We start from the raw sequence: 18,755 nt of genomic DNA, 5'->3' as shown, positions 1-18,755 counted from the left end.
CATAACAACTTTGTATGTAGCAATAGCATTTTATTTAAACATTACCAATTCTAAGCCACGATACTGAATGACGAGACCTACTGGCTGCAGCAGTTCATAAACCTGACTTAACAAAAAACATGGGATTTTTTTTGTCTTTAAAGTCAGAGAGACCAATTCATTTTTAATAGGGTGAAATTAAAAATGATTATGTTCTTTCTTACTTAGATACACATACAGAGTTTCACATCGGTAAGTAACCATTCACAAGCTCATACTATGAATTAACAAGGCAAAGTGCTGTCTGGATTGCATTGTCACACAAGGAAATGAATGGCTTGAGGTCTTTTGTGGGGTTGAAAGGGTGAGGGTTCTCCTTCTTCGGGTCTGTTCCAAATGGATACGTACAGAAATACAAAAATGGCAGGGAGGCTGATATCGAACACGGGTTAGTGACCCGGTTTAGTGTTTTGAAGGGCGTAAGGCTAGGGAACTCTACATACCCCTGTTTAAGTACAGAATGAATGTGCATAACTCAAAACAACCGACCCCCTTTCGAGCCCCCGACACCAGTAGAAAATTTAGTTGTTGCTTCAGTACCAAAGTCACACAACCACCCATGCACTCTACTGAACTCAACCAGATACACGTACATACCATGAAGAGCTGTAAACTTGAGTTCAGAGCGCTCACAGTGAACATTTAGAAGTGAAATAAACAGAAAACAAAAAGGGGGAAAAATGGGTACAAATGCAAATGCCAGTTAGTATAGGCTGTTATTTTTCCCTGTTTTGTTTGAAAATAAAAAACAGATCAATTTCAAGAGCGATAGCGGCAAGACACTTATGACATCATTTGAAATATGGGGAAAAAGGTCAAGAGAAAAATAACACAGTCTGGCTTCACATTCCAGTGGTACTCTGTTGTGTTACACTTATAAATACCATGTTACACACACAGATAGACACAGTCAAACACTGTTCGTCTTGTATCACCGATTGTTGGTTATAAGTTATATATTTGTTCCATATACATACATTTTTTTTCCGTTTTGCAAACGCAACAGGTGGAGATTTTGATGCATTAAGCTGTAATACAGAGGTAGGAATAATGCTACTTAAAATGCCTTGCGTTTCTGACTAGACCACTGTCTTGGTAACACCGCGGTACGATTCAGGCTTGAAGCAGAGCGTTAAGGTGTTTATGCAAGCGAGTCGCGATCTGGATGATGAAGACCCTGCAATGGTCCCAAGCATTTGCTGGTGACGGTCTCTCCTACACGTTCAACTTAAAGACAGGATAAGTATATTTGCAGATATGTCGATGAGGTATACAGGACTCCATATGACCCCTGTTCAATTTTGCACTCGCACACAGACACTCGTATTCGGACACTGGGTGCTGCACTACACAACCTGTCGCTACGTTTCCACTGATGAAACTCTGAATTAGATGTCTTCACATTTTCAAGCGAGGTTCGATTAAATAGTGCATTGATTTGTGGCTTTTCGTTTGTAAAGACTACACCTCATGGTGTTTAAAGCCAGTGATCATTTCATGAAAATGGCAACTGGCGGCGTAACGCGCATCGAATACTTGGCATGTCGAGTGGATCTAGGAAGCAGCGATACCAACCCTGTTTTTATCGAAGCCGCTTGGTTTAAACAGTGGAAACGTTGCCACAGTGTTGAGTTTTTTGCTTTTCTCGTGTAACAGCAACGCTTAGAAAGTCTTATGGACGGTGGGTCCTAAACTGGATTCAAACACGGACGTAGAAGGTCCATTTGATTAAAGCCAGTCCATTCAAAAATGGCCGAATCCTGCACACATCCAATTCACATTCAGTTTGACTGAAATAAGGCTCTCTCAGCACTGAAATCTGTTAGGATTCAGTAATAAGAAGAGGGTGTTAACCTAAGGTGCCACAGATTAAATAGCCAGGCCAAAATGAGCCAGAGCCAACCAATCTTAAGAAACATACAATTGTCTCTCGATACTCGTATTGCTTGTTCTAGAATGAAATCAAGTGGCCATATCTACAGAGACGAACATTGGTCCTATGTTGTGAAATACTAGATTATTTAATTCTTCCCTCAGTGTGCTCCCTGTTTTTAAGGTTTGAATATGAAGTCATTGATTGCTTGAGGCCAAAATGAAGGACGTTGTAAATTATTCCGGACTACACTACTGAAGAACACTAAAAGACGCCCGGTCATGGAGAAACCAACAACTTTTAAACGGTATTTCTGTTTTCTACAATGACATTCAGAAGGAATGTTTGATGAGTTCCAAAAAATTTTTTAAATTACTTTTAAAATATATTACATGACAATGTTGGGGACTTTATGTAATTCAGACATCTGCAAAGCAAGAAAAAAACATCCCAATCTAAAGATCAACAACGAAACGCTCTTTGGTACCGCATAACATATGGCCCAAAGTTAAATTAATGTGTGGGGGGGAAATTAAACCCTGAATAAGTCACTGGTGACAATGAAGATAAAAAATCTCTATTAAAAACGATTTGTATTTCTAGGCGATACACTTTTCGTTTTGGTATCAATTTAAGCAGTCAGAGGTAAATGGACAGATTTAAACGCCCCCCCCCCACACACACACACACACACAAACACACACTCAAAAAAAATACACTAAACTTGCCACAAAAGCAGACACTGACTTTGAGCGGGGCTGGAAAACGCCACTGTCTGAACCCTCAGCCCATCAACCAACACCTACGCCATTTTTCTTGAACGCAAGTATCAATAAGGCTTGACACCCATCACAGTTTACACAAAGTCCTTTGTACATTCTACAAGAAAGTGCCACTTCTGTAGGCAAAGCAGGAAGGAGTTGAAATTTGTACAATCCGAAAAATAAATAACTAACACCCTGCTTAAAAAAAGATGGATAACGCAAAAGGGTATTTTCCTCCTTTAAGGATACTATGGCGCACAGAAAAGTTATTGCACTTCAGTCCATTTCAGGTGGATACGTTTGACGTCGATACAACATAGACAAAAAGGAGTCATGCCAACATTCTACGCGACACTGGATTACGACTAATCTCCAATGCATAACCACACAAAAACGACACGGCACACGTCTACTTCACTAAAGAATTCACACTTGTAAAACTAAATATGTTTTTTTTCCATAAACTTCAAACAGGTCACTAGCTAGAATCGACAACATTTTTTTTGTCGTTATTACTTAATTCAATTTACAAATGTTTATCTGCGGTGCTGCCGAATTCGATCTCTTGTTTGGCCGCTCGAAACGCAACTACGCGGATGGCGGCTGGTTTTGAAATGTACAACAGTTGTTCAATCATAAGGCTCACTAAAGGTGTTGAATGGAAGACCATACCCTGTGGCATGTACTTGATAACAAAAGGCACAATCCCACATACTCGTCACAAAGTGTAGTACTTTAAAGAGATGAAGAAAAAGAAAATAGCAGCATGCCACGCAAAGCAGTCGTGTTCTCAACCGAAGCCAACAAGCAAGGTGTCGGATATACAGATGAACAGAAAATGAAGCACTTGGGCTATCTCCGGTGGCACTATGCAAATTAGCGAGATTGAAACGAAAATATTCCTGCATAGCTTTCGTCAAATATGAAAGGATGTGTTTTAAAGGGAACCCTACATGCCCTGTGAGATCAGCCATTCAGTCAGGCTCTAATGGTCTTCTAACTAACTAGCCTTATGAAAACAAGCTGCCGATGAAACGAAAAGCAGCCGATTACATCATTCGCTAGTAGATTTATGATTCGAACAGTTAGTGCTTAGCGAGTACAAAAACTCAACGGATCAGCAGAGTAAGCCGGGACATCATCTATGCGAATTCAAGAGCACCTCTTGAAAAAAATTCTCCACATCGTAAGGCCTCAGGAACGCGACCTTAGGATTCCAGTTGCACGGAGCATGCGTAGCTAATATCACCTACTCGAAACTCGCGTACCAGTGTATATAGCGCGACAGATAGTAAGGACAGCTAGTTTATGAGGTAAGATTGCCACGTCGAGACAATGCAGACCAAACGTCTTGCGGAATAACGTATAGCACATTCACTATTGTGCTCTTACCTTGTTAGAAAGATTTGCATTTATAAGACCGCAGATTTTTTTCTTGTAACTACCTTAATGCTGCATTTAAGACAATAAAATAAAACTGAGAGAAAATTTACATTGGAATATATAAAATAAATTTTCAACGGGCAACATTAATGTTCTGTGTCGAATCATTTACGGTGTTCATTTTGTAACAACCACTTTACATTTTATGCAGATTTTCGCTATAATCAATTTAATATTTCTAGTGCAAAAAAATAAAGCCCACCAAAATGCTTATTGAGGCCAGAAGCCATTACGGTACACGTTTCAGCAAGTCAACGTATATAACTGTGCTTCTTGTGAATCTCACCACATGAGATTCCAGGATAACAAAATCTCTCAAGTGCTGCGTCTGCTGAACGATACAGTTTCCTCTTAAGGCAAAAAGTCGGGAGCTAGACGTAGGTTAATGAAACAGGTGTTTTGAGTATTGCCTTAAAGTGGATGCGGATTCAAGTAGTAGGGACACGCTGGTCCTCTGAGGTAAATAGACATTCTATCAGCCATTAATACCTTTGTGAGAAATCAATTTGATAAATACAAAATGCAAGGATGAGCGTACGATAAGGACACTGAGATTAATTCATCTGCGCTACAGTTTATCTGCTTTCCAACAAAAATGGTTACAATTTTCAGATAACTCCAGTTTCACTACAGCTCGAACCACCTGGAAATTACTGCAATCATCATACATTGGTCATACCAGGCAATGAAAGCTGGCCCTTGAGAGCATGATGTGTAATAAAATTAAAATTGTTAATCCTGAACGAAATAAGAAAAACGAAGTAAATGTTTTATTTTGGTAAATTTCAAATCTGCCCTTCAGGTAATAAAGAATTAAGGCTTTTTAAATGCGTATAAAGAAACTTCTATCCACCAAATTTGCAATGAACTGTACCGCAGACCACATGGTACAATGGTCAAAATATTATTTTGACTGAATGACTCAAAACCGGCTTCGCTGCAACATCGATGGGCGGAGGGCAGCTCCATCCCTACAGCGTCCTCACAAATAAACAGGCATTTTTAAATCTGATTGTGAACTTACTGGCATTTTACAATATTTGACATCTCCAAAAATATCTATAATGGGCACAGTAGCTTATGTTTGTTTGGACTTGTTCTAATTTTGGTAATGGTCTTGGACGCACACACAAGAACCGAATCATTCATTCACATTTTTACAAGTGTATCAAAATGAGAAAAAGGAAAAAGGTTATGGCACTAAACATTGTGACTAGTTCCCTTATTGTTCAGAAAACAGCAAATGCACCAACTCGGTCTTTTAAAGGTTCCAAAAGGGTTCGATTAGATAGAAAGTTTGTGTTGTTATTATTCATTCGCTAACTAACGCACACAACATCAGCACCAACACCGAAGCGAGCTGCTACTGTCACGGCAAACATTCGACGAGACATTTCAACTACTCTAGTGCAATGCCAATAAGACGATACAAATGATCAGTTAAAAACAAGCACACATTAATTGGTTTTGGCTGGATATGAATTACTATCGTGAATAAATAGAGAAAAATTAGCTCCGAGATACAATCAAAGCAGTACTTTATCTTGCACGAAAAGAAACGGGTTGAAAACTCTTCGCAGGCTCCACGGGCACTTATTCCTACTAAATGCGGTATGACAAGCTAACTAAACATATAAATATTCAGTTTTTTTGTACAACTATAAGCAGTGCTTACTGGCAGTGCAAATAACAAGCTCATCATCGACTTGCACCTCATCGTACCCTGTGCCATCTACACACACACCAGAACCCTCCACCAAAGCGCAAATAACAACAGGAGAATCAAAACTTTCCTCCACGAGGGATCTTCCCCTTCAGACATGACTAACTAACAACTCAAAACACTGCGACATAACTAATCTAATCAGATTTTCACGCATGCACAATTGCACTCTTGCAAGTAGAGGTCAGAAATTTGCAGCTTGTGAACAGGTTTAAATATGCACAATATTTTTTCTTTATTTTATATTATTGAATAACCAAGTGCTTTATATCAGGCCTGCGTGGATTAGAGTCTTGTGTAAGCAGTCAAAAAAAGAGGTCATTTCAGTATTTCTTTATGAGAAATCGGTATAAATGCACTCTCCACATGGCCTTCAAAACATCTTACCACGGCCTGTTTGTCTTACGCATCTTCATACAATTATCAGTTACAATACTTCAAAGCTACTCTACCCACATCATTCAGATCCCGCTATACTGTAACGAAATTAACAGTATTGAGAACAAGTCCACGTTTGACGTCTTGAATCGGTTAGGATGGAGGAAAGATTCTTTGTAGCTCTTTATAATCTGGGAAATTTCGTTGATGCTTTCGCTCGAAAAGAAAATCTATGGTAAAATTAAAAGCCCTTTCAACTGATTGTCTCAATAGTGACTGAGCTTATATTGCCTGTTTGTGGTGCACAAACAAAGGGATGTTTCCAACACTCATTCACATGGTCTTATTTCGCGCTTTAGGTGAAACAACCTAATGGAAGCACAATCTTAACTTTAATCTACCTTTGGCAAGAAGGAAGCATTTCATAAAGAGGGCGCATGGGTGAACGACTTGCGTCGGGTCTTCGATTTTGGATTTCGTTCCTAATAAAATGGCATTTCGATCGACTTTGGTCATACCCATGACTGCTCCCATCACCGTGATTTTAGAAAGGCCCGATGAGTCTAAACTTAAATGTTTTTTGAATTCATATTTCATCTCCCTCAAGTCAGAAATAACAATTGTGATTGGAGATATATATATATATATATATATATATATATATATATAGTCAATCTTCGAGAGAAATACTTGCAGGGAGCAAATATGGTCCGTTTAACTCTGACCGGGCCTTAAGCAGACCAAATATTAATTTCGTAGGCACTGTAAAAGCAGGTCCACACTAAAAACTACACCATCAAAAAAAAAGCAGTATATTCATCAAAAAAGCAAAGTAGTAAATTTAATTTAAGATATATTATGAGCCCCTGCCAACCCAAAAGTGAACCCCCCCCAAAAAACAACAAAAATAAATAAAAATGGAGGTCCAAAGAGCTGTGTATGACAACTGTAGTCTCAACAATCTGTATCGATAAATGACATAATTTGTGCTTTCTATATTTCAATAGTGTAACATCTTCATAATTTCAGTGCCTGGCAGCATAACATTTATAACTTTACTTTCTTCTGCCAAACGACAAACAGTGATGTGGACTAGCAGACGCCTTCATTGTAAACCTAATAGGACACATTCCCAACACCCTCCCTTTCCTCTGACAGTAAACATGCATTATATATCTGACCCCTCTAGTGGGAGGTCACTGGTCTTTTGGCTTAAGGTAGTATGGTTTTCCCTTATGTCAGAAAGGATTCTGTTCGGTTGCTTTGTTGATCCTGATCTGTGCTAAATCAGATTGCGCCTCACATAAAAACCTCAAAATGTGAGAATCAAGTATGGGATGAAAAACTCTTGCACAGAAGTGGATGTCGCGCAAACACACACACACACACACACACACACACACACAAGACCACTATCAAATACATGGTCCCGCAAATTCATGCAAATCGAGTGTAACCCGTTTAAATTGTTCCTCAGGGCAGGCTGTAAATTCCTACGGAAGGCCACAGCGTCACGCAAATAGGAGGCATGATATGGAAACCGTTCCATTACCACCGTTACCACGGACCTGCATAATTCTAACATTAATCGAGTCAAATCATCCGGAACGAAGAAAAAAGGACCGATTCATCAGTGGTGGATACTGGTTCGATCAGATGGCTTAGATTCAGCTTTTCCACTTATTAGAATCACACTGAATGGACAGCGTTAAAAATGGGAGTCTGGGACGGGGCGGGGGGAATAAATCTATAAATAAATAGCTAAATCCGTCCTCTCGTGTTTGCTCTCTAGCGAGACGTAAAGGAACGCTTCGATACTGGCACAGGAGAGATGTGTGGCTGTAATTGCATATAGGTTTATCTAAGTGTGTAGAGAGGACAGGAGTGACCGCACGGTCGAGGGTTGTTTTAGCGAGTAAGGACGCCTCACTCAGTCAAGCAGCCATCCAAGCCTATGGTAGCACCATGGCGATCTTTGCCGTAACCATGGAGAAGTCCTCCGTTGGGCAGGGGGGGACAGGCGGCGGTGATGCCACAGTGCTTGAGCAGGTTGAGGCTGGGCGACGAGGGAGAGGATGAGGGGGGCGTGGAGGAGGAAGGCTTCATGGTCGAGAGAATGAGAGAGAGGCAGTCGGCGACAGCTTTGTTGGATGCACAAGCCAGGGCTGGAGTATGACCTGCCAGATCAAACACACGGCAGAAATATTATGAGTGGAACACGTGTCATGTCTGCCACTAGGTGGAGCTCTTTTTTTAATGTATTTATCCTGTCCCAACATACGATAAAAAAAATATTTTAATATAATATTTTACCAGCACTACACTGTGCAACTATGACCTGAATAACAAAACTCACCTTCCTCATCCACTGCCAGCACTGTAGCTCCACGATTCAGTAATGCCTGAACCACGGTGGCCAAACCATTCCTGGCAGCAATGTGGAGGGGCCTGAAACAAAGACAGATGCCCCAAAAATGATATTTAATGCCAAATAAGTTGATTGGTTTCAAGATGAAGGTTGAAGTGTGGAGAACTCACATCTGAAGCATACTGTTTGTCGCGTTTATGAGGATGGGGTTGTGGATCTCCTTCAAGATCAGCATGGCACACATTTCATGAGCCTGAACACACACAAACAAGATTACTGATAATGTTCAACATGTCAGAGGAAGGTTGAAGATAAAGCTGGAATGTAGAAGTAGTCTTGTTACCTTGCTGCAGGCTAGATGAAGGGCAGTGTTCTTGTTAGCATCCAGGAGGGACAGATCAGCTTTGGCTCTGTGCAGCAGCAGGGCTGACAAAGACAATGACCGAATATCTTTATTAACACCAAAAACACACATAGAATCACACGTTCATTTAGGGGTTTCATTGCGTTTGTGCTCAAAGTTTTCTTCACACCTGCACTACTATATGTGTAAAGCATGCATGGCATATATTTCACATACGGACGACAAAACCAGTCAATTTTAAAAATTAAGACTTTTACATCATCTGAAAGCTGAAGAAATAAGCTTTCTATTGATATCTGGTTTGTTAGGATACGACAATATCTGGAGGAATAACAAATGTTTACAGAGCTGGAATCTGAGGGTGCAAAAAAAGCAAAATATTGAGAAAATCGCCTTTAAAGTTATCTGAGGCTGTGGCAGGCCATCCCCTCGCAAAAATAAAGTTTTTATAAATTTATGGAAGGAAATGTATAAAAAAAAATTGTTGTCCAGGGTCACATATTGTCTGAAAATTGTTTGTGCTTATTAGCACACAGAGCGCTAAGCTAGTGTTGTGAACATGAATTGACTGCCACTGCAATGGTGTATACATTTCAAAGGCTTGAGCGTATCATTTGCCACATAAGCGGGTATGGTCTGAATGTACGATCTAAAACTAGTTTAAATCGTTTGCTGTAATAACTAAGTCCATAAAATGGTAGGCTAGTTTGGAAATGTCTGTGTCAAATGGAGTACATTTTTAAATCGAATGTACAACACCAGTTCTTACCCACGCCACCGCTTTGTCCATTGTCGGCGGCCACCATCAGTGCAGAACGTCCTGAGTGGTCCACGGCGTTGATGTCAGCTCCGTGCCGCAGAACCAGCTGCAGCCCAGCCACGTCCTCAGCGACTGCAGCCGCGTGAAGTGGGGTCCTGTCGGCGGAACGTGTGCAAGTTGCTTAATCACAGTAATCTGAAAGCAGCGTTAGTTAGCGGTTAATTGCGGTCATGTTTTTTTCAAATTGGTAATTTTTGCACCAACCTTCCTTTGGCATCCCTGATGTTTACCAGCGAATTACAAACACTGGATTCCAACAGTAGCTCTGCAGAACCACCATGGCCATTAATTCTGCAACCAGACGACATCAGTCATTGACAAAAAAATATATATTTGTAAATTGCTGTGTAAATTAAATGAATAAATGTAAATTGGGACAACACACATTTAAACTGAGAGGGGGACACTTACAGAGCACAGTGCAGTGGGGTGAAGGGGTTTCCCTCCTGGATACTACATGGTTTAAGTTCAAGTAAAACTTCCAAACAGTCTTCGTGACCTGTGGGTTCAAAAGCAAAACATGTCACTTCTCTCAACATCATTGCACATGTTTTGTTTAGTTTAAAACAAACGTTATTTGTACCGTGATAGGCCGCCCAGTGTGTGGGTGTGTAGCCGTGGCGGTCTGTGATTGGGTCCTGGGGATGGGAGTGGTCAGCAGCAGAAAGAAGATTGGAGAGAATATCCGCGTGGCCGCAAGAAGCAGCAAGATGGACCGGGGTTCGCCCCTGAACATCTCTGCTGAGGACCGAGGCGCTATGGGAGAGCAGGGCGGTTACACAGTCCTCCCGACCCATCACCGCCTAGAAAAACAGGAACGTTCAGACACCCATAGACGTGAGGAGCGATAAACATAATTCACGTTCAAGCTCTCACCCCTCTGTGTAAGGCTGTTCTTCCTCTCCTGTCTTTCACATCAGGGCATGCCCCCCGTTCCAACAGCAGATGCACGCAGTCAGTGTGCCCCCCCAACACCGCCAGCATCAGTGGCGTTCTACAAAGAGAAAGAGAGATTTTAGACAAATACATCACTTCTAAATGGTGATGTAATATACTTCATATACAGTTTTGATAATTGATCAACAGTGGTTAGCTCATACGTACTGTCCCTCCATATCGGTGACATTGACAAGATCGGCTCCACCTTCACTACAGAGCAGCATTCGCAGACATTCTGAATGGCCGTTGGTAGCTGAACGATTACAAAGTATGAGGTAACTCCTGTGCAAAGATCGTCACAAAGCAATTCACACAAACAAACTCTCAGTACCTGCCACGTGAAGCGGGCCCCATTTGCTGCAGTTCTCTGCAAAATGGCAGGATGCTGATTGGCTGAGCAGGAGTTCCACGCATCGGCCATGTCCTCTTTGGGAGGCTAAATACAGCACAGAGCGGCCCGCCGGGTCACACGCATCCACGCATGCTCCAGACTCTATTAACACGGTCAGGCATTCCCAGTGACCCGAATCCACCTGACAAGTGATGCAAAGCATGAGGGTCATTTTCAAACACTCTCATATCTTAATTCATCAACAACTTTTACTAGTAACAAGCGTTCTTAAAGAAAATAAATGTTATGACCATTAGAGGGTGCTGTTTTACATATATTAAACAGATCTTGTACGCACCGCCAAGTGTAGTGGGCTAACAAGCTCATTGCTCTCTTTCTCTTCCAGAGTGTTGAAGCACATTTCCAAAAGCTAAAGGACCATAACAATATAAGAGTGCATGTTTTTGTGTTAATAAACATAACATTAATATACGACGGATTACAGTGTATAAGGTCATTCTCACCAGCTCTAGGTTCTGTTTGTTGCCGTGGGCTGCTGCGTAATGCACGGCACTGTATCCCTTAGTGTTGCACAGAGACGGATCGGCACCGTTATCCAACAAATGCTCCACACACCTGCAGAGATGATGGATTGTGAAACAAATACATGTAAAGTAGGCAACATTAGTCAGAGGTCCAGACCCAAAAATAGCTTAAAGGGGGCAATGACCTGATTCAATACAAGACAATCCGTACCCATGATTCAACCCTATAATGTCACACACTATACATACATGTTTTTTTATTTATTTTATTATTTACTATCATAACAATTTACGTGACAACCTAGTGTGACATTATACATGCTTCTTTTATGGTTAACCAATTATTTTGAATGTTTGCCCGAATTGTCACGGTGGACTTACAAGAAAGACTCTTTGCCCCTGTCCTCTTGGTTCTGATGGGTGCTGGCATGGGCTCGGTCCGTTCTAAAGCAGACACAAGGTATCAAATACAGTAAACATTGTTAAACCGAGGGGTTTACAGTAGGGGTGTAACGGTACATGTATTCGATACATTTGATATTTTATATATATATATATATATATATATAATATTTTTTTATATTATATAGCATAATTTAAAAACTTAAAAAAATATCAAATGTATGTTTATTTGCAAACAGTTTTTATAAGTGCTGTCAATCGATTAAAATAATTAATATGATTAATCACACATTTTTCTGTAATTAATCACGATTATTCACAAATAACAATTATATTTTAAAATATACTTTTACATTTGAATAATTTCACATTTAATCTTCAAATTGATGTAGAAGCAACATATTTCTTTAACAGCATCATTTTATGAATGAAAGCAAACATTCTAACTGATGTCTCTATTAAATTGATTATTTTAACATTCATTTTAGCCATTCAACAGTATAATTGAGAGCTATCATGTAGGAAATATACAGACATTTAAGGAAGTTCTCAAACACTTGACAGTCTTTAATGCTAAATTATAAATTAAATGCAGAAGAATTCTCATTAAAGCTACAAAATCACATTGATTTCTTCATTTATTTTGTTCTTTGATTAACATTAGTGCCAGGAGTCACAGCAGCACATTTAAGAACGTGGTCCCCCTTAAACATCTGTCTCGGTACGCAGATCTGACCGTCACCGCACTCCCATTTTCACAACTCTTTGCATTCATTTAAGACTCTAAGTCTGTGCAGAAAATGCTAGACAAAACAGGCTTTCTGACATAATCATGTGTGGTTTTATCCATTAAAGCACGAAAGAGAACTTAACACGGATGCGCTGTCTGACAGAGATTCACCGACGTAGCCTTTAGCTCATTATTGTACACACCAGACTGGACATCGCGTTGTGTTTTGCCGCGTCCCACAGATTAGAAGCTATCTATCTTCAATGAACATGTCAAAGCAACTGTTTCAAATCGCGCTTAAGTGGTTTAAAAGCCTGTACACGAATAAGAGCGTGAAGGCTAGACAAAGGATGTCAAAACAAACGGATACTGCGTTAAATGTTTAAAATATTTTTCACACATTCATTTGAAAAAAATGATCGCATGCTTTAACTTTGACAGCCCTAGTTTTTATGCTGAAGTTATGCTATTAAGACTGACAAATCTGCTGACGGACACAATGCTTCGTTGTCGCAGGAACATGCCAGCTGAAGATAAAAGGAGATTAAGTCGCTTCCTTTGCCAAGTATATTTCAAACCTCTACATAATGGCACGTTAATGCCCTGTTCACTCCAAAGTCTAAACTCCAAAGGCTCTGGCCTTCGAAGAGAGTAGGGCATAGGAATGATGACTTCGTTGGGAATTTTCCCTGCGACAGCTCGTGACGGTTCGTGTAGCGTTACACCCCCCAGTTTACAGTACTATTACTGTCATAAAGCTATGTGGGTGTGTGGGAGTGTATGAATGTTTTACCTGCAGAACGCAGTGGATGCTGCAGCGTAGTGTAGAGGTGTACAGCCAGAACGGTCCCGCTCGTTGACCTCTGACCCCGCTCCCACCAGCACGACCACACACTGATACCTCTCATTAGCAGCCGCATAGTGCAAAGGCGTCCTGATGAGGAGATACAGCACATGTTTGGGTCATAATTTGAACCGGAAAGTCACTTAATAATATACCATCATCCATTACTTCAATAATGCGAGAAGACTCATACCTCCCAAACTTGTCCTTTTTACTCATGTCCGCTCCACTGCTCAAGAGCAGATTAAGACATTCAATGTTTCTGAGTGGGAAAAACAGGAAAAAAGTAAAGACTAAATATAGCTATAAATTGACTGAGTCACGTTTCTCAGCAGCATGAATCAAACTCAAACACAACAGCCAGTTTACGCACATTACGGCATCAAAGCATCTTCATTATCAAATGTTTTTTCTTAAAGAACAGTTTGGTACCATCTAAGGGACATGAGGCATAAAATGGGAGAGTGTCCCTTTAAATAGCCTATTTTAAGTAGAGCTCCTGTCTCACCCTCCAGAGGCAGCAGCGTGAAGACAGGTCCTCCCAAAGTTGTCTGGGGTGTTAATGTCAAACCCGGCTGAGAGCACGTGCTCTTTACTCATCGACAACACAATGCTGTACAGCTGACCTAGAAATGAAACACACACCGGTTAGAACACTAACAAGAAAGTAATAAAGTATCAACAGTATTACTATCTAGTACTGATACAGACGTTCTTTTAAGGGACTGTAAATTTAAGGACATTGCATCCAAAAGCAGACATTTTTCAGTACTCTCTGCAGCTGGTCATTTAGAAGAAGTGTGTGTACCTGAGGAAAGTAGCTTACGACAACAGTCAGAGGACCCGTAAAGGACAGCTAAGTGTAGAGGGAACATTCCATGAATCCCTTGCCTGTGGGAAAGTAAAAAAGCAGTTATTTTACTACTAAACAATATCAGAAGAAAAAATGCAAACTGATTTAAGATTACAATCAGCTTCCTTGTAAATGCAAATCTTTCATCTTGTTTATACACGTGCCGCCTGAAATCCAACTCACTTTAAGGGCCATTGCACTGAATGCGCTTTGGGTGATTTACATGTTGAAGGTTTTGAGAATGACAGGTAAAATATACTGCCGATATGTGGTGTGGGTGTGTCCAGCTTTATGCAAAAAAGTATGCAAATAGGAAGCAACATCCAATGCCAGTCAAAACACTTGAGAACACAGGATCTACAGAATCTTGATAATAAAGATTTCTATTAAAACGTAGAAATTGTGGTCTCACCTCAAAAAGGTATTGCCAGTTTTCCTGCCCAACAATAATATAACGGCATGACTTACATTGCAATGAAAAATTGCTGATGGCATGATCGATTTAAAACCAAGCCATGACTGCAGACTGGAATTTTTTTAAATGAGGATTCCACACACACACACACACACACACACACAGAGAGAGAGAGTTCTGTACCTGGCTGTGTCAGCCCCGTTTGTCATTAAAGTACTGATAAGCAGCTCATGGCCATACTTAGCAGCAACATGAAGAGGAGTATTGCCATATCTGTCCACACAATCTATCTCCCCACCTGCACAGAGAACACACAAAACATTCATGCATTCAGCACGCTGTATTATCCAATGTGACTTGAATTGTATTATACTTCATTTATCGGCGCGTCGTAATCCAACCACATAAGCAACACGATAAGGCTTGGAAAAGGGACGAGAACTGACCGTTCTGAATGAGAATTTGAGAGCGAGTGAAACGTCCATGAATGGCCGCCATGTGCAAAGGACTTTTCCCTTCTTTACTCTGGAGAAAGAAGAAATACATCAAGAATCAAATGCAACTCATGTTATTCTCTACTGTCCCAAAATGGTAAATCTGAGCATTCTCATGACTCTGCAGCATACCTGCATGTTGACATCAGCCCCATTATTAACCAGCAGCTCCAGGCAGAGCGCTCCGTTAGTGGACACCGCAGCCAGGTGCAGGGGTGTGTAGCCACGGTGGTTGGGCTGGTTAACGTTGGCCCCGCGATTGACCAGCTCGTTGGCTACGGACTCCTGTCCAGTGTAGCAGGCCACATGGAGAGCAGTGTTTCCGAAGGCATTAGGCTCATCAATCTAAAACGGCGTCGAAAATAAATATATATTAAAATAATGATTTATGAATCACCAATAAATCAGACAGCAGGAAACTTGTCCAAATGGGTCTGAAATGCTCTCACAATGGCCCAATTTGGGCCCTCATAGTTGTGCCTGCTATAAACACGTTACAATTCCAATAACAGCAACATGAATTATTGAAGATTAAAGTTGTACCATAGAGGGCTTCTTACCTCAGCTCCATTACGTAACAGGTACTTGACCACGTCAACATGGCCACTGGCAGCAGCAGCGTGAAGAGGGGTGTATCCCCGCTTATCCCTACAGGTCTTATCTGAGCCCTGAGACACCAGCAGCTTAACCACCTCCAGATGTCCTGAAGACACACAAACAGGTTAGTCAACACCCAATACCTTAACAGGATGAAAAAAATCAAAGTGCTACCGGACAACTTGGGCAACAATAGACATAGTCTTTGGCCATTTGTGCCAAGAAAATAACATCTATTTTCAAAAACTCTGAATGTAATTAAGACTTATTAACTTATCGTATATCATACAGCCCTAACCATTGCACTCAGTGTAACTGCTTATCCCGGACCCCTTTAATCTGATTGGTCCATTGCATCACTTTAAAAAGAACATATCCTGTGAAACTATCCCTTTGTAGTGAAGTAGGCACCCTTCAGGTAGAAACCAGTGTGAACTCACCGAGGTACGCAGCCCAGTGAATAGGCTGCCTGTCCTTTTTGTCACTGGCACTCAGATTGGCTCCCTTGTTCAGCAGCAATTTAACCATCTAGTGTGCAGGAGACACATAGCAACATTGCATGTATTTATTAAAACCATCTAGATATTGCAGGTTTAAACCCATATGCATAATACAGCCTGTAGATTCAAGTTGGTCAGATTCACTGTGCATCAACAAACATACACAATTATGTGACAACGCCATGCTGAAAAGCTTCCATTACATCTACAATGACACTATTTGAAATGGAAGCCTGACATCAGCTCTGACAGTAATTTGCACTTCTCCAGGGTTGGTGAGTGTTAAAATAAAGATGTTAAGAGCTGAAGTGGTCCAGGCTCTCTTTTAAACAGGAACATTAATCCGCCAGAACGCATTAGATGACTAATGCCACCCTAGAGCCCTACCTCCTGGTATCCACTCAGAGCAGCGTGATGCAGGGGCGCTCTGCCTGTCCGGTCCGCCATGTTCAGGCTGGTCACGTGGGGCAGCAGGGCCTCGACGCAACGTGTGGCTCGGTTGGCCGCCGCAATGTGCAGCGGTGTCTGCCAGAACTTGTCCCGTACAGTCACGTCTGCTCCCTTTCTAAGCAGCAGGCCCACAGCCCTCTGAGAAAAAGCAATATTTGAATTACTGTGTGATATTGTTAAAAATGTAAACAATGGTATGAATAAGCTGTTACTCAGGCACATAAATCACACGCTCTGTTTGTTCACCTCATTTCTGGAAGCAGATGCTCTGTGTAATGGTGTTAGCCACACGTGGTCCTTTGCATTGACATTTGCGCCTTTAAAAATGAAGAACAGAAGACATTTCAGAAAGGCAGGGTAACAAAATAAGACTGCGTGTTGTTTATCTTCATACCTGCAGTTATGAGAAGCTCCATTATTTGAACGTCTCCCAGCCAGGCAGCAGCATGAAGAGGTGTGCGACGCTCTTGGTCCTGATGAGAGGAAGAGAATAAAATGTGAACCGATTTTAACTCCCTTTCCAGACTGATGATTATACCAGACCCAGAGAGCCCATGTGTGCAGTCTGGACAACCTGTCCATTTGTACAGATTTGTGATGGCAGAATATATGCAGAGATGACACACACTCAATTCATATTCACTGTAATATATGACGTTCAAAACGTACCAGTGCATTGACTTCATCTTTCTTGTGCAAAAACAACTTCACTTCATCTAAATTCCGGTTAAATATGGCCTGGACCAGAGGCGACTGGAGGAAGAAGGATTAGATGTTATCATACTGTGACAATACTTACAAATATGTTCAAATAATAGTACGTCATTAAAATGTTTGCTGTTAATGTGTAAATTCGGATTCTTTGGCATTTGATCGTAAAATGGATATCGAAGAAACTGATCTGAAAATAAACCGAAAGTGTTACTAACCAGCTGCAACACAACATTTGTACGTATACACAACATATTGTGCAATCACATGATTTAAATCTTTTTCTCAATCAGAATATTCGCGTAAAATAGGTTAACTAAAAGGTGCATTTTAACAACATGCAATGGATATTTTGCTATGCGGATGGCTGTCACCCAATGACATTAGGCTAGTTGGCTGGCTAACTGAAAAAATTAACATTTATCATTTTAAACTCATTTCTAGTAACCCGATCGTAATTGGAAAGCAAAAACATTATGTTTATGACAAAACACATGATACAAATCCAGGTTTTATGTCAGATTTGCTAGGGAATAGGGATAAGCATTCGTCAGGTTGCTAGCTAATGTACGTTATCAGGCTCTGCATACGACCGCAGAGAACGAACAACAAATTAATTGATCTGCGCGACACATTGAGAATTAAAGTCTCTCACCTGGTCTACGATATTAAGTACCCCCATCTCCCTGTGTCAGTCGGGCCGAAAGTCCCTCATCGGTAAGTAATCGAGGCCGAAAAACCAAAACAACCAGTGTTGCGATTGCAGACGTGATGCGCGAGTCTTTAGCTGGTGAGGCAGTTGAAAATAGCGACAGCGTGATGGCTGCCTGCGGAACCGACTTTCAAAATAAAAGCCATCGAAACTGCGATTAATGCATCCAAATTTAAAGATTTAACTGCTCCACAACATATTTATGAAGAAAAAAAAATTAAATTAAAAACGTATTTATTTCTATTTTTTGTTATTTCAGGCAATGCAATGCTAAATGACTACAATTACATAAAATGAGTTGACCTCAATGCCACCCGGTTAATAGGTTGGGTTATACCACATTAGTGGTCCCTAGCCAAAACTTCTTTATTTCTATTTTTATTCATTCATGCAATGAAATGCTAAATAACTTAAATGACATAAAATGATTTGACCTCAATGCAATCCCATGTCATAACCT

The 18,755-nt window shown here is 40.8% G+C and overlaps 1 protein-coding gene across 1 annotated transcript; it reads right to left on the bottom strand.

The window, feature by feature from the left end:
- Nucleotides 1–6: 6 nt before the first annotated feature.
- Nucleotides 7–18,380, bottom strand: ankrd52a (ankyrin repeat domain 52a). Its single transcript, XM_056732621.1, has 28 exons — nt 18,239–18,380; nt 17,542–17,625; nt 17,267–17,345; nt 17,119–17,189; nt 16,810–17,010; nt 16,363–16,450; nt 15,886–16,028; nt 15,458–15,670; nt 15,278–15,356; nt 15,015–15,129; nt 14,372–14,454; nt 14,072–14,189; nt 13,757–13,825; nt 13,513–13,653; nt 11,969–12,031; nt 11,567–11,678; nt 11,401–11,472; nt 11,043–11,244; nt 10,877–10,964; nt 10,649–10,766; nt 10,356–10,575; nt 10,184–10,271; nt 9,977–10,063; nt 9,722–9,867; nt 8,932–9,014; nt 8,759–8,841; nt 8,577–8,668; nt 7–8,397 (listed from the first exon to the last, which is right to left on the bottom strand). Exons 1-28 carry the CDS (start codon nt 18,263–18,265, stop codon nt 8,147–8,149), a joined length of 3,216 nt encoding a protein of 1,071 aa, XP_056588599.1. The 5' UTR covers nt 18,266–18,380; the 3' UTR covers nt 7–8,146.
- Between the last annotated feature and the right edge of the window lie 375 nt (nt 18,381–18,755).

This window comes from Triplophysa dalaica, chromosome 20, assembly GCF_015846415.1.
Source record: "Triplophysa dalaica isolate WHDGS20190420 chromosome 20, ASM1584641v1, whole genome shotgun sequence".
NCBI lineage: Eukaryota > Metazoa > Chordata > Actinopteri > Cypriniformes > Nemacheilidae > Triplophysa > Triplophysa dalaica.
Note: the sequence above shows the minus strand (reverse complement) of the source record. Positions and strands in the feature narration are given on the sequence as shown.